This window comes from Podarcis muralis, chromosome 12 (genome assembly GCF_964188315.1).
Source record: "Podarcis muralis chromosome 12, rPodMur119.hap1.1, whole genome shotgun sequence".
In the NCBI taxonomy this organism is placed as follows: Eukaryota; Metazoa; Chordata; class Lepidosauria; order Squamata; family Lacertidae; genus Podarcis; species Podarcis muralis.
Window position 1 is genome coordinate 4,170,272 of NC_135666.1, and position 14,688 is coordinate 4,184,959.

Genomic DNA, 14,688 nt, shown 5'->3' on the forward strand with positions numbered 1-14,688 from the left:
TGCGGCTCGTATTTTGTTAGCTAAAAAGTGGAAAACTCAAGAATTACCAACAGTAGAAGAATGGCAGATGAAGATGATGGGCTTTTTGGAGCTAGCCGATCTAACCAGAAGAGTCTGCGACCAGAAGGAGGAGGAACACCATGAAGAATGGAAGAAATTTAATGATTATTTAGCTAAACTTGTTAAGCAAAACTAACTGGAAATACCTTCCAGATACTTAATGGGCTTAGGATTGTATTTATGTTAACTGATAAAATAATATGTTTAATACAAGAAGGAGAAGATTTAAAGATGTTACTGTTTAATTTAAAGGGTATCAAAATTGGGATTTGGAAAACCGTTACAAGGATATGCAATGGAATTCAACTAAGGGGAAACGAGAAAGTCGTTTTACAAAGTAAATAACTGTTATTTTCAATAAGGTTATGATTTATGTTATGTTTTGTTTGTCTTGTGTTTTTGTTTGTCGTTGATAATTGTAAAAACTAATAAAAATTTTGCAAAAAAAAAAAAAGATATTGGTATTGGCTATAGGGCGAGCTTTTCTTCCTTTTTAAAAATTTATTTATTTGGTTTTTCAGATACAAATGCTACAGTCACATATCTAACATACAACATAAAAACAAGATTCCAAGGAACCTCCCAGACTTCCCCTCCTCCCCTTTGTGGGTCCTGTTGTTACTCGTTTCCTCCTGCGTCTTCTATGACAATCCAAATCTTTTACCTCTCCGTTGTGTCCAAAATTCACCATTCAGCTACAAGTGATATTCCAATCCTACGAACGATTTTAACTGTCTATACCAAAAAGGACAAATAAAAAGGCTCCTCTCCCTTAAGGGAGGCGAAGGAGCCCGTCTGGGAGATCTCTGGGTTTCCCAACGGTCAGAGAAAAACAGAACAACCAAAGCCAGGGCCGTCTTACCCATAGAGGCTAGTGGCGTGGGGCGCCAAGTTCCGGAGGGCGGCAGGGAAGAGGCGGAGGCTGAACGCGGCACCTCCTGGCATCAGCTCGCCGCCCTCGCCTGCCACCGCCATGCTGTGCCAAAGCAGCGTCGCGCCCAGAAGAAGAAGAAGAGTTTGGATTTGATATCCCGCCTTTCACTCCCTTTAAGGAGTCTCAAAGCGGCTAACATTCTCCTTTCCCTTCCTCCCCCACAACAAACACTCTGTGAGGTGAGTGGGGCTGAGAGACTTGAAAGAAGTGTGACTGGCCCAAGGTCACCCAGCAGCTGCATGTGGAGGAGCGGAGACGCGAACCCAGTTCACCAGATTACAAGACTACCGCTCTTAACCACTACACCACACTGGCTCTCCGTGGAGCCTCCGTCTGCCGTGGCCACCGTGGCACAAATCGGCCAGCTGAGCCGGGAGGCGCCGCGTCCAGCCTCTACCTCTTCTCCACCGGAGGAGCTGCCCTCCAGCTGCTGCCCGCCTCCTCCAGCCCTGCCGGCAGCGCCATCCTCGACAACAGGTGGGGGTGGCAGAGGGAGCTTTGCACCCTGGCACCGGATATGCTTAAGACGGCCCTGACCAAGGCAAATGATGGAGCAAATCGGCTGAGATGCCTAATCCTTTATTACGAGGGTCAGATGCTGTTGTGGTTGCTCGAGAGGAACTAGGCAAAACTCCAACCTGTCTTTTACTGGTGTGATGGCCTGGGAATCTGATTCAGAAGCTGAACCTGAAGAGTCCCAGCCTGCACAGGAGTCCCCACCTTCAGGGCCGGCTGAGCTGGGGCAGGGGCTTGAATCTGGAGGGCCTGCACCTGTCCCGGATCCTCAGGAGCAGACACCAGATGTATCCACTCTGGCTCCGGAGGTGATTGAGGACCCATTGCCTGCAGGTGCTCCTCTCCCAGCCCTGTCAGGGGAAGGTGAGTCTCCCCCTGGGTCCAGTAACCCTCCAGCCTTTCCTGAGCTGCAGAGGCTCAGGGCAGAGAGGTGGAGGGAACTGGTTTCTCCCAGGAGGAGCGCTCTCTTTAAGGCCAGGAGAGGCGGGTCACCTGTGGGCCAGGACCACCCCAGGCCTCAGCCCAGTCAGCCCGGTCCCAGGTTGCGGGAGCAACGTCGTTGGAAACCTGTTTCTGCCAGCACCCAGACCTGTTTTTCCGGAGTTCCCAACCACACCTGGTGAAATATACTCATGCTCTTTATTCAGCCCATAGTGGTGTGGAGGAATGAATGAATGTCCCCTCAAAGTATCTGCTTTATATACATTATTTACACAATGGGCTGCACATGATTGGCTAATTCCGGAATTCTACTGTAAGCCAATCAGGTTGTGGATTCACTTCTATCTGGAGCATGATTGGGTGGTTCCTGCCAACCAATCATAGTGCTGTATTGTTCTAGGACCAATCAGACTGCTGCATTCTGAATCCCATTGTTCTAGGACCAATCAGACTGCTGCCTTTTGGATCCTATTGTTCTAGGACCAATCAGACTGCTGCAGTTTGGATCCTATTCAACTCAGTACATAACACCTGGCTTCTTGCTTTGGACCCCGCTTCGCCCTTGGTGGACAGTCTCCAGACCCTCGACCCAGGACCAGACTCTGACCACGCCTCATGGTAACCCCCCACCCCCCCCGGGACCAGCACAAGTGGCTTTATTCTTGGTGCAAACTATTTACAGTGAAGAGCGTCGTAAGTTCGTGTCCGGCTCAATCGCTAGCAGAATCCGGGAGTGGTCGGTTTTTGTACCTCCCCCAGCAGAAAAGTCGCGTCACCCCCAGCCTTTTCCGCCCCTCCCTGCGCCGAAGACTACTGTGCTGAATGGGCGCTGGCAAGGGCGTGCTTACCGCCTCTCCGGCTTGCTCAGGCTCAGTGTTAAGGCTCTCCCTAGCATCCTCTGGCCTTTGTACCTCTTCTCCACTGGAGGTGGGGCTTTCCTCCTCCCCGGAAGAGGAAGTGCTTTGCAATAATAATAATAATTTATTATTTATACCCCTCCCATCTGGCTGAGTTTCCCCAGCCACTCTGGGCGGCTCTCAATCACGTGTTAAAAGCAATACAGCGTTAAATATTAAAAACTTCCCTGAACAGGGCTACCTTCAGATGTCTTTTAAAAATAGGTTATCTACTTATTTCCTTCACATCTGGAGGGTGTTCCACAGGGTGGGCGCCACTACCGAGAAGGCCCTCTGCCTGGTTCCCTGTAACCTCACTTCTCACAATGAGGGAACTGCCAGAAAGCCCTCAGAGCTGGACCTCAGTGTCCGGGCAGAATGATGGGGGTGGAGACGCTCCTTCAGGTGTACTGGACCGAGGCCGTTTAGGGCTTTCAAGGTCAGCATCAACACTTTGAATTGTGCTCGGAAACGTACTGGGAGCCATGTAGGTCTTTCAAGACCGGTGTTATGTGGTCTCGGCGGCCGCTCCCAGTCTGGCTGCCACGTCTGGATTAATTGCAGTTTCCGGGTCACCTTCAAAGGTAGCCCCACGCAAGATTTTCGGAGGCTCCCTATAACACAACTGCCCTTCCACCTCTTGCCTATGAGCTGATGGCAGTTCCCTGACGTCGAGGTATAGACTACTGCCGCAGGGTCCCGACCAATCTCAGAAAGGAGGAAGGCGAGAACCCCAAACGAAAGGAAAACCATAGAATCATAGAGTTGGAATAGACCACAAGGGCCCTCGAGTCCAACCCCCTGCCAAGCAGGAAACACCATCAGAGCACTCCTGACATATGGTTGTCAAGCCTCTGCTGAAAGACCTCCAAAGAAGGAGACTCCACCACACTCCTTGGCAGCAAATTCCACTGTCAAACAGCTCTTACTGTCAGGAAGTTCTTCCTAATGTTTAGGTGGAATCTTCTTTCTTGAAGTTTGGATCCATTGCTCCGTGTCCGTGTAGTAAAGACCGCCGCTCGCCCCCATCTACTCCTCCATCACCTGTCTTTGCTCTCCGGCCAGACCAGGTTTCTTGGAGCAGGTTGGCGAGGGTTTACTTTTCACGAACACAGGCAGAAATTACACCGGTAGGGCTGCCACCACTCCCTTTGTTCAGGGAACCCAGAGCCACAACCCAGGGAGAAGGGTGTGTCCCATTAACCTGGCAATTCCCCCCTTTCTACAAGCTGAATCCACAGACTTGCAGACAGAAATTCACACGGTAGAGCGTAACTAAGCGGAAGGCTAGGATTTAGCTATTCCCCCGGAAAAGGCACAAATACCAAACAGGTTCTCTTTTTAAAAGTTTATTTAAAAGAATAACTGAAAACAAGTTGAAAATCAACCGGCACTTCTTTTGAGTCTTACAAACACAAAATAAAAACGTTGCAAAGTTAACTAGCTTACATACTCACAATGAACACAGTTAGAATAACAAGCGTCCTTTCAAGCAACTGCTTTCAGATGTTGAGGATTTCCATTTCAAAGGACGAAACGACGGCTATCGATGTTACAGCCAGGCATCTTTGCCAGTTGCAGAGCAATGGCAGAGAGCGCAATTCACAAACAATTCCTTGATCCTTTTATTTACAATTCTGACTTAGCGTCGTAACTTTTAGCCAATCAAGAAGCTTAATTGGATCAGCTCACTCTTTTGCAGCTGGGTCAGGTTTTGGTTTGAACCCTAATCAAAGAATCTTCCTCCCACCTGTGGAAATTAACCAGATCCCCAATTCTCAGCAGTTTGAAAACAAATGACCTCCGGGAGGGGAAAAGAGGTTCACACCCCCAAACCCAGGTGTCAAGCCTTTCATTAATCAAGGGTTCCTTTCCTCCCATAAACCTCTCACTCCAAGGAGACAGAGAGTCTGGAGTTTAAAGATACACAACTCCCTTTCCCAGGGTCCTTGCGGCTGATAAAATACCCACAAGGCCACATTCTTTTACTTGACCAAGGAATACTTCTTCAAACAATTATAACTTTACTACAGTCCGCTTCTCTGGAGCAGCAGAAAACAACCTTTCTCCTTCCTCTATATGACATCCTTTTATATATTTGAACATGGCTATCATATCACCCCTTAACCTCCTCTTCTCCAGGCTAAACATGCCCAGCTCCCTTAGCCGTTCCTCATAAGGCATCGTTTCCAGGCCTTTGGCCATTTTGGTTGCCCTCCTCTGGACACGTTCCAGTTTGTCAGTGTCCTTCTTGAACTGTGGTGCCCAGAACTGGACACAGTACTCCAGGTGAGGTCTGACCAGAGCAGAATACAGTGGCACTATTACTTCCCTTGATCTAGATGCTATACTCCTATTGATGCAGCCCAGAATTGCGTTGGCTTTTTTAGCTGCCGCGTCACACTGTTGGCTCATGTCAAGTTTGTGGTCATCCAAGACTCCTAGATCCTTTTCACCTGTACTGCTCTCAAGCCAGGTGTCACCCATCTTGTATTTGTGCCTCTCTTTTTTTTTGCCCAAGTGCAATACTTTACATTTCTCCCTGTTAAAGTTCATACTTTTAAAACCATACTTTTTAAAAACCATACTTTTGTACATTTATAGACAGGTTTTCAACAATTTAATGACGGACTCTGGTACCAGATATGTTGCTCTGGGAGACCGATATTTGGGGAGGGGAGCATAAAACATAAATCTGAACAGTGGTGAACACAAAAGAGATTGCCCATTCAGAGAGACACTTAAATTCCATCAGAAATATGGGCTTAAATTATTCACTAGACAAAAGAGAGAGATGTTCCGGTTATTGTGTCAAAGTACAACATCTACCTTCCATTCCAGTTTAGTTTGCGTAGGTGTTTTTCAAGGACCAAGAGAACTCAAACACCGACAGGAAATAATGCCACAGAGACGGGCACAATAATGGGCGCAATAAAATGGACGCAGAGGCACTAGCGTGGTCTATAAGTCCTGGCCTGCTTCTTGAAAAACTACAGGACAATGGGGACCACTCTGCCTTATTTCAAAGCCCCTTGCTGGAATCAACTCCCCCCCTCAAAAGCAACTGGGTGGCGATTACGTACTGCACAACAGCACGTCTGCAAAGGGCCCGAGGAGATTCTTGTTGAAAATGCAGCGGATCCACACTAGGTAGTTTGTGAAGGGCTTGATGTTGTCCGAAAAGGTGTGGTTCTGATGGGACAAGGTGTAAGGCACGTACGTGTTTTCCCCTTGCTCCTGTATCCACACTTCGTATTTCACTTCCCTGACCTTCAGGTACTTCAGGTTCCAAGGGATTTGCCAGGACACAGAGAGTTTGGCTTCGCTGGCGCCCTGGACGGAGGTCTGGCACTTGGCACCTCTGACTTTGCCTGGGTAGAGGCCGCTGGTCCACGCCTGCCTCTTAGGCCCGGGCTTCGTCTTCACGGTCTGCCTGACCACCTGGATCAGGGAAGCAATGTTGACTTCCGTGTCCTGGTAGATGCGGAAAAGCCATTCCGGGTTCCGGCAGCAGAGGTGCCGGGGAACCTCGCTGCTCTTCAAGATACGGTCCTGCTCCGCCTTGTCTAAGTGGCCGATTCCTCCTTGATCCCAGGGCCTGTCTGGGTAAGCGACCGTGTTCTCCTTCTCGGTGTTCTGCCAGGCGACGTACTGGAGGTCCATGCCAGGAAGGGCACACAACGTTTTGTAAGGTGTGTAGTGCTCAGGGTTTATGGCATACGGGAAAAGCTCCACCACAGTGGCTCCCCTTGGAAGGAAGAGGGACATTGCGAGCTGCGCTCCGTGCATGCTGACTAGCATGGAGGCGTTGCTGATCAGGCGCACGATATCCGAGAATGCGTGGTCTTCGATGGAAACGGTAATGGTTTTCATCTGAAATTCCTGGGCGAGCGCCAGAATGAGTTCCGCCTCGTTGAGGATTATCCTGTTTATGGTTCGGCTGAATACCACAATATATTCTTCGGCGGGCGTCCCTTCCAAGCTCACGTTCAACTTCTCGGTCATGAATTTGGCGAACTGGCGGATCTCGTTCCCGGAGACCAGGATGTTGGCTTTCGGCCCCTGCGGCTGGACAAACCCGTACTGGTACCACGTGGTGATTTTGGACAGTCCCACGTACGACTTGGTGAAGCAGAGGAGACGGCCCAGAGTCTTAAGTTGCTCTCTTAACAGCGGCTGCTTGCTGCTCAGCAGTTTGTACAGCTCAAAATGTGGGCCTTCGCTAAAGCCTTCCATGAAAAACAACCTGGCCTCCTGGTCCAAATCTGGGAACTGCTGCATGGTGTAGAAGATCGGGAGGAGATCATCGTGAAAAACATGCATCAGGTTGTCCGGGTTGAATCGGTTGAGGATCAGGGCCACGTCGGGGACAAACACTGGCTTTGGCATAAATTTAAGGGCCGCGGCTGGCAGTTCCACGAAGTTGAAGTACTGTGTATTGTGGTCTTCCACCGAAGAGAGATCAAGTAGGGCAGGCTGGAATCTCCTGGGGCCCAAGTTGGGGAGCATGACGGAGGAGTTGCTGTGGAAGAAGATGAATTCCTCAGCCTCCGTGGAATAGCAGAGGGATTCAAAGCGGCAAATCCGATCCGTGTGGATCTTGCCGGCGCACACCATCCGGGTACCATCTTGAAGCAGGTCTTGAAGAGCCGCCTGGTAGTCAATGCGGACCTGAGAGAGCTCCTGCGTCTGGCGAGTGAGGAGCAACTCCTCTTCCAAGACAAAGACGTGGTCTTGCAGCTTGACATAGTTCCACAGCACAGCCGCAAGGACACACACTAGCAAGGCATTAAACACGGACGCTATGTTCATTCTGGAGCCAAGTCTTATCAGGCGGGCAGGTGGCGGGCACAAAGGAAGAGGGAGGCATCATCAGACCTCTTCAACATTGTGGAACGAGATCTAAAATAAGAGGGAGGAGAGAAAGCCAGAGAAAAATCAAATTCAAGTTTTGCAATGTTCCTGTAGTCAGTCAGTTTTATTGCACATAGCCAAAGGCTGCCGCAATGTACACAGAATCATTCAACAATTAAAAGAAAATACGCTGGATGAATACAAAAAACTTAAAACATTTATATTATCAAGGCATTACCTACTCTAAACAGAGCTATAAAAATACCTTAATATACAGGTTAAGACATTAAACAATAAAATTTATAGGCTAAAATCACCACATGGCCACTAATATATTAAAAAATAATGTTAATACAATATGCAATTATATTCGGAGTTTGGTGATAAAGACAGAATATAGCTTGATGTAGATAGGGTCAAATAAATTCATCTCCTTTACAGTTGGTGGCTATCTTGGCTATATAATTTGCTCTAATTTTCCTAGCGTCAGTTGCAAAGAGTGCCACACGCCAGGTCACATACTTATCTGTGTCTGCGAGGAGATAGAAAATCATGTCAGAGGGGTTCTGGCCAGGGGACCTTGTCCTTATAGGTGCTAAAAGCGCAAGATATAATGCATAAGGTCCTCTACTTCAGGACATCCCCTAATGCAAACACGTTCGTTTGTTGGTATGCCTCTGTGTCTCCCATCTCTATAAGCAGAGTTTATTGTATTTAATCATAACTCTGTAAAAGCTTTCCGAAGTTGTACAAAAGTCAATTCATTAAAAGAAGGTGTAGGCCTCTCTAAGATTAAAATATAATGGGGTGCATGTATATATGTACATAGAGTTTAGGTCCTTTTTGGTTGCCACTGACCTTATGGTTCGTTTAAAGATATTTTTCTGGGAATATAAGGGAAGTTCGTTGATCCTCGGTCACTGCAGGGTCATATTTGCCCAATAATGTTCCTGTAAAGTTCCATTTAAAAAAGAAAGTAGGTTGATATATTTCTCAGCTTCGATGCAAAGAGGAAGATGTACATATAAAACTCAATCCATTTTTGGGAGCAGTTGCGCAAAACCGATTCCTCTCTAATTCTAGCACTGCCGCTCTGTTGCGCAAAAGCACATGTCACACTGCAGAATGATGCACAGATGTGACTGAACGGCTAACAAACAGAACATTATTTGCCAAGCTCTGTCTTATGGGGCAAGAAATTTTTGCATTTGTGGAGAGAGCGCACAAAACCATTCACTACTTGAATTTTGAATGTCCTAGGAAGACAGTATCACATGATTCCCCCCCCCCCAAAAAAAATGTTGGGGTCCTCTCCAATAAATGCATTCATCCCACATGAAGGTAGGAGCTTCTAACATAAAGAACAGTGTACCTTGTCGTGCAATTAAATCGTACACTTTCATAGATAAGCAGTGCTTTTTTTCAAAAAAAAAAAAAAAGAGGTGCTGTTAATCATCATTAAAGTAAATGCCACACTTTTTAACAAAAAAAAAACAGGTGTCAGTACCGCGTATTCTTGAGTAAAAGGAAAAAAGCACTGTAGCAAAGAGACTTTAACATACCTGGCAATACCTGAAAATTCAAAGCGAGTTGATTTCAGCACTTAAACACCTGGACTAGCCTCATATTCCTTGCAGTTTGCGGCCATGAAAGAAATATTACAACTCATGCAACACGTTGGCGACTAATAGACACACAATAATTACCAAAATGATTATGCCTTCTTTATCAGTCTTCTGAGAAAAATACAGAAACTCACGCAAAGCCACAGACTTGCGAACTACCCAACCTAAGAGGAACTTACAATGTCTGATTTCAATGGATTTTTCCAATCAGTCTTGAATCAGTCTTTTGTTTTCTTTATCTTTTCAGGTAAGTTCATGAAGATACCAACAAAAGGTTAAGTTCGGTGTTGTTCACAATACCGAGAGATGCTAGTGGAGTTGTAGATGGATGTTGATGAAGTTGTAGAGACAGGGTGACGGCGTTTTGCACCAGTTTCTCCCTGGCAGTCCAATTATTCAAGAGGCCGCTGTTCGCCCCTGATGGGGACCTTTACTGGGGCTTGCAGGTAGCCCACTCCCAAGGTAGTTTTCTGGGCTTCTTCAGTGGTCTAATCTCAAGGTCTTGATACGTATATTGATATTCAATTTCATAGAGAATACTATTTCTTGCCTTAAGCTTAAGAGACCGATTTGCTGAAAATGAAACAAACAAAAAAGAAGAAGATAAATTAGGGACTTGTAATATCTGCATTTATTTCAATCACATCGCTATTCTGTATGGTAAAAGCTCAGGTCACAACATTTTCCAATAATGCCAGAGTTCCTTAGTTGTTGCTTTCCTTGTTCTCAGTAATGGATGCATAGCAGGCCTCTTGTGTAATGTTCAGGGGCAATGAAATGGCAAATACGGCTCAGCAAAATGAATATAAAGTGGTACACACTGGGACAAAATATATTCTGCACTGCTACTTCATAAATAGGGATGCGGGTGGCGCTGTGGGTTAAATCACAGAGCCTAGGACTTGCTGATCAGAAGGTCGGCGGTTCAAATCCCCGCGACGGGGGGATCTCCCGTTGCTCAGTCCCTGCTCCTGCCAACCTAGCAGTTTGAAAGCACATCAGTGCAAGTAGATAAATAGGTACCACTCCGGCGGGAAGGTAAACGGTGTTTCCGTGTGCTGCTCTGGTTTGCCAGAAGTGGCTTAGTCCTGCTGGCCACATGACCCAGAAGCTGTACGCCGGCTCCCTCAGCCAATAAAGCGAGATGAGTGCTGCAACCCCAGAGTCGGCCACGACTGGACCTAATGGTCAGGGGTCCCTTTACCTTTACTTCATAAATACACTGATGGGGGTATGAGCTGGCAGTAACCTGGCAGGAAATAACTCTTGGGGTCATGGCAGATAGCTAAGGAAAATGTCAACACAGCATGCTTGCAGCTGTGAAAAAGATGAATTCTGTCTTTGGGATCGTCAGGAAAGGTCATCAAAGATAAGCTTGCTGCTATCGTTATGTCTGGTGAATTATTTTGTTGGTTTTCAAAACTGGGAAGGAGGTAACTGACCATAAATTTCTAACAGCTCACGTTAGCAGTCTGTGCAGCGAAGCATCTCCCGTCTTTTAAAAGATGCAGCCAATCTATAATAATGCACTTGTGATAATGCTAAGATATGCATACTAATTTTCCTTCCCTGTTTCAGGAGCAGTTCTCAGATACGGACATTTCCATGCACGAAAGTTAACATCTATTTATCAGAGAGAAATAGAACCCTTTTATAATTCAGCAGCCCTCTAAAACTTATCCCATTCCCGCGCCTGCCGTGATCAATTGTGCATTTATCCTTCGTGAAACACTTACCGTGTAAACTGTGCTTATTCCCTGCACAGCTCATCTAGCCCAGACGCAATACCGGAGCGTAGCAAGCACTGTAGATCTCTCTCTTTCCATCAAAAATAAATCAATCAGGATTTTGCACTCAAATCAGGATCTTGCAATCCCCGGCTGCTCCGTAATGCCATCAAAACAGCAGCTTAATAAGAACAGAGGAGGATTTATTTGCGCGTCCGGAATGACAGTCTAGAGATAAGCGTTCGATTCCAGAACTCTGGCATAAGTGGCGTTGATCAGGCAAGCGATCCCATTGGCACTGGCCGCCCTCGAAACCTGTAGCCCCCTCTACCTGCTAGGCGCCAAGCCTCTCCCTTCCCCTGCCATGGAAGATGTTGCTGTTTTTGCTGGGCAACCTAGCAGTTCGAAAGCACATCAAAGTGCAAGTAGATAAATAGGTACCACTCCGGCGGGAGGGTAAACAGCGTTTCCGTGCGCTGCTCTGGTTCGCCAGAAGCGGCTTAGTCCTGCTGGCCACATGACCCGGAAGCTGTACGCCGGCTCCCTCGGCCAGTAAAGCGAGATGAGCGCCGCAACCCCAGAGTTGGCCACGACTGGACCTAATGGTCAGGGGTCCCTTTACCTTTAGGGCACTGCAGCAGGGGATGCGGGTGGCGCTGTGGGTTAAACCACAGAGCCTAGGGCTTGCCGATCAGAAGGTCGGTGGTTCAGTTCGAATCCCCGCGACGGGGTGAGCTCCCGTTGCTCAGTCCCTGCTCCTGCCAACCTAGCAGTCCGAAAGCACGTCAAAGTGCATGTAGATAAATAGGTACCGCTCTAGCGGGAAGGTAAACGGCGTTTCCATGCGCTGCTCTGGTTCGCCAGAAGCGGCTTAATCATGCTGGCCACATGACCCAGAAGCTGTACGCCGGCTCCCTCGGCCAGTAAAGCGAGATGAGCGCTGCAACCCCAGAGTCGGTCACGACTGGTCCTAACGGTCAGGGGTCCCTTTACCTTTAGGACACTGCAGCAGTCCTCTTCTCCTGGCCTCAGAAGCACATCCTCTGTGCAACTTTTTCCATGCAGAAGCTTGCAGGAATCGAAGCAAAAGGGTCCCCTCTGCCTCTCTCGGTTTTGCTCATGCAGGAAAAGACAGGTGCATGTAACTGGGGGTCCTTGCATGCACTCCCCGGTTTACAGCCCTTGCTTTTTCATCAGCCACAGATCCCAGCAGGACACAAACTTGCTCATGCTCAGTGCTAGCATAGTTGAGCAAGCCATTCTGACAGCAGCCCAGATGCATGCTGGGGATTGTAGTTCCCCTTACCCTCCATATGTTTGCCTGGTGTTATCCACAGAGCAAGGAGGAAGAAAAATTACACAAGCGAAGGCAATGTCTCGCTGATGGACTACTCAGTTTCCGATTTCGGCTGAGTGGCTGCAGGGGTGTTCTTTTAATTCTGTTTGGTTGTTTTTGTTTTGAACTTTTGGCCACACTATGCATAATTCCTCTTTAATGAAATCCCCTCTATTCAAGATTGGATCCAAAAGCTGACCGAATATGCCGAATTAGATGGTCTATCAGAAAAAATCAAAACAGGAATTTGTTTCAAAATGGGAGGTTTTCAAAGAATATTTGAAAAATAAATATAGCAGTTTAAATTCTGTCGCAGCATTCGAGGAACTTCAGTAATAGTTGCAAGGTAGATATAAGAAATTAGATATATAATTATGATAGGTGTGTATTGGCAATAAGTAATATGAAATCGAAATATGGAATAGACGGGTCTTTAGTGTTAAGACCAATATATGTTTTATCGTTTGCTAAGAAAATTATGTGTCTATGGTTATTCCTGTGTGTAATTTGGCATTTGTGGTTTTTTTCTTTTTTCTTGTTATATCAATAAAAATAAAAATTAAAAAAATAATAATGCATAATTACTCTGGAGATTAAGATGTTAGTGAAGATATAAAATTGAGGTGCATGTTATGTTTTTGATAGCTGGACTGTTCGGTTAAAAAAATCAAACCATGTAAAAAAACAACAACTCAGTTTCCGATTTCAAGCAAGAGATAACAGGGGATTTAGACCAGAACCTCTTTCTCAGCTCCACTCAGCAGACAAATTACAGCATGTATTGTGATGTGGCTTATTTCTGTGCTGCTTTTGGGCCCAAAGACGGGGGAAACGGCGAAGGAAGAGCATGTTGATGCGAAATTTTAAAAAAACAAACCCTCCCAGTACAATCAAGGATATAAAATGACAAAACTACAACATACCCATCAGTCACATTGGTTTTTGCCTTATCACGCAAGTTTATTTGCATTGGTGCTTCTACCTCATTGCACGACACACCTATCTGGAATCAGAAACTGAGGGAGAGGTGAGAGGCTGTAGGCATTTTGGCTCCTCTTCTGCCAGAACTGATTCCCTCAGGGGCTATTCCACCTTCACCAAATGGTTCCAGTTTTTAAAGTCTCCAACTTGCGCTCTTTGAAAGAGGACTGGAGAAGTCTGCCTGCATAGCTCAGCTGGTTAGAGCATGGTGCTGAAAATGCCAAGGTTGCAGGTTCAATCCCCGCTGGGACAACTGCATATTCCTGCGTTAATAGGGGGTTGGACTAGATGACCCTCAGGGTCCCTTCCAACTTTACCGTTCTATGATTCTGGAGTTCCTGGAGGAGAGAGAGCAATCAATAACTACCAGGCAGAGGGCCTTCTCGGTAGTGGCGCCCGCCCTGTGGAACACCCTCCCACCAGATGTCAAAGAGATAAACAACTACCTGACATTTAGAAGACATCTGAAGGCAGCCCTGTATAGGGAAGTTTTAGAATGTGGCTTTTGAGGGGGGTTATTGCTTTTGGTTTGATTTTATGTAATAAATAATAAATTTTTATTTATACCCCGCCCTTCTGTGTTCAGAAGTGAAGTGAAGTGGCCAACCAAAGTGACCTTTTTTAGAATTTTACCCCAAAGTTGTTGAGCTTTTTTAAGGAGATTTTACCCCAGGATAAACTGCCACAGGGGCTGGCTGGATTAAACCAGCCAGCGGGCTGGATTAGGCCCCCGAAATGGACTTTGGACATGCCTGGGTTAAACGTTGATGGCACTTTATGAAGAGATATTGCCACAATTTGCTTGTTTCCCTGTTCTCTCCCTTTCCCATTGTTGACTGTAAGCGGGTGGGGAAAGGAATCACCCTGGTTTTTTTTAAATCTTTGCAAATGCCTCGGGTGCACTTAGTTTTGCAGCCCCAACTTGGAGGGGGTGTCTGGATTTGCAGGGAGGGGGGAAAGACTGAGAGACCCTCCCTCCTGTGGATCTTTTGCACAGGCTGGCTCTTTTTGGGGTGCAATATTGTCGTCTGGGCAGCCCAGTACCTCCAGACATTTATTACATTTATAAAGGTAAAGGTAAAGGTACCCCTGCCCGTACGGGCCAGTCTTGCCAGACTCTAGGGTTGTGCGCTCATCTCACTTTAGAGGCCGGGAGCCAGCGCTGTCCGCAGACACTTCCGGGTCACGTGGCCAGCGTGACATCGCTGCTCTGGCAAGCCAGCGCAGCACACGGAACACCGTTTACCTTCCCGCTAGTAAGCGGTCCCTATTTATCTACTTGCACCCAAAGGTGCTTTCGAACTGCTAGGTTGGCAGG

General features: G+C 47.0%; 1 protein-coding gene and 1 non-coding gene across 7 annotated transcripts; one reads left to right on the plus strand and one right to left on the minus strand.

Moving 5' to 3' along the window:
• Positions 1 to 5,452: 5,452 nt before the first annotated feature.
• On the minus strand, positions 5,453 to 12,428 carry LOC114607367 (protein O-linked-mannose beta-1,4-N-acetylglucosaminyltransferase 2-like). Of its 6 annotated transcripts, none has more exons than XM_077936641.1 (5): positions 12,047 to 12,428; positions 11,063 to 11,234; positions 9,506 to 9,899; positions 8,560 to 8,651; positions 5,453 to 7,749 (listed from the first exon to the last, which is right to left on the minus strand). In XM_077936641.1, exon 5 carries the CDS (start codon positions 7,657 to 7,659, stop codon positions 5,923 to 5,925), a length of 1,737 nt encoding a protein of 578 aa, XP_077792767.1. In that variant the 5' UTR covers positions 7,660 to 7,749; positions 8,560 to 8,651; positions 9,506 to 9,899; positions 11,063 to 11,234; positions 12,047 to 12,428; the 3' UTR covers positions 5,453 to 5,922. The 6 variants fall into 6 exon arrangements, with proteins under 6 accessions (XP_077792767.1, XP_077792768.1, XP_077792769.1 ...); XM_077936642.1 differs by lacking the exon at positions 12,047 to 12,428 and adding an exon at positions 11,676 to 11,719; XM_077936643.1 differs by lacking the exon at positions 11,063 to 11,234.
• Positions 12,429 to 13,549: 1,121 nt separating this feature from the next.
• TRNAF-GAA (transfer RNA phenylalanine (anticodon GAA)) lies at positions 13,550 to 13,622 on the plus strand. Its single transcript has one exon. It is a non-coding gene; the product is annotated as a tRNA-Phe (tRNA).
• The last annotated feature ends 1,066 nt before the right edge of the window (positions 13,623 to 14,688 follow it).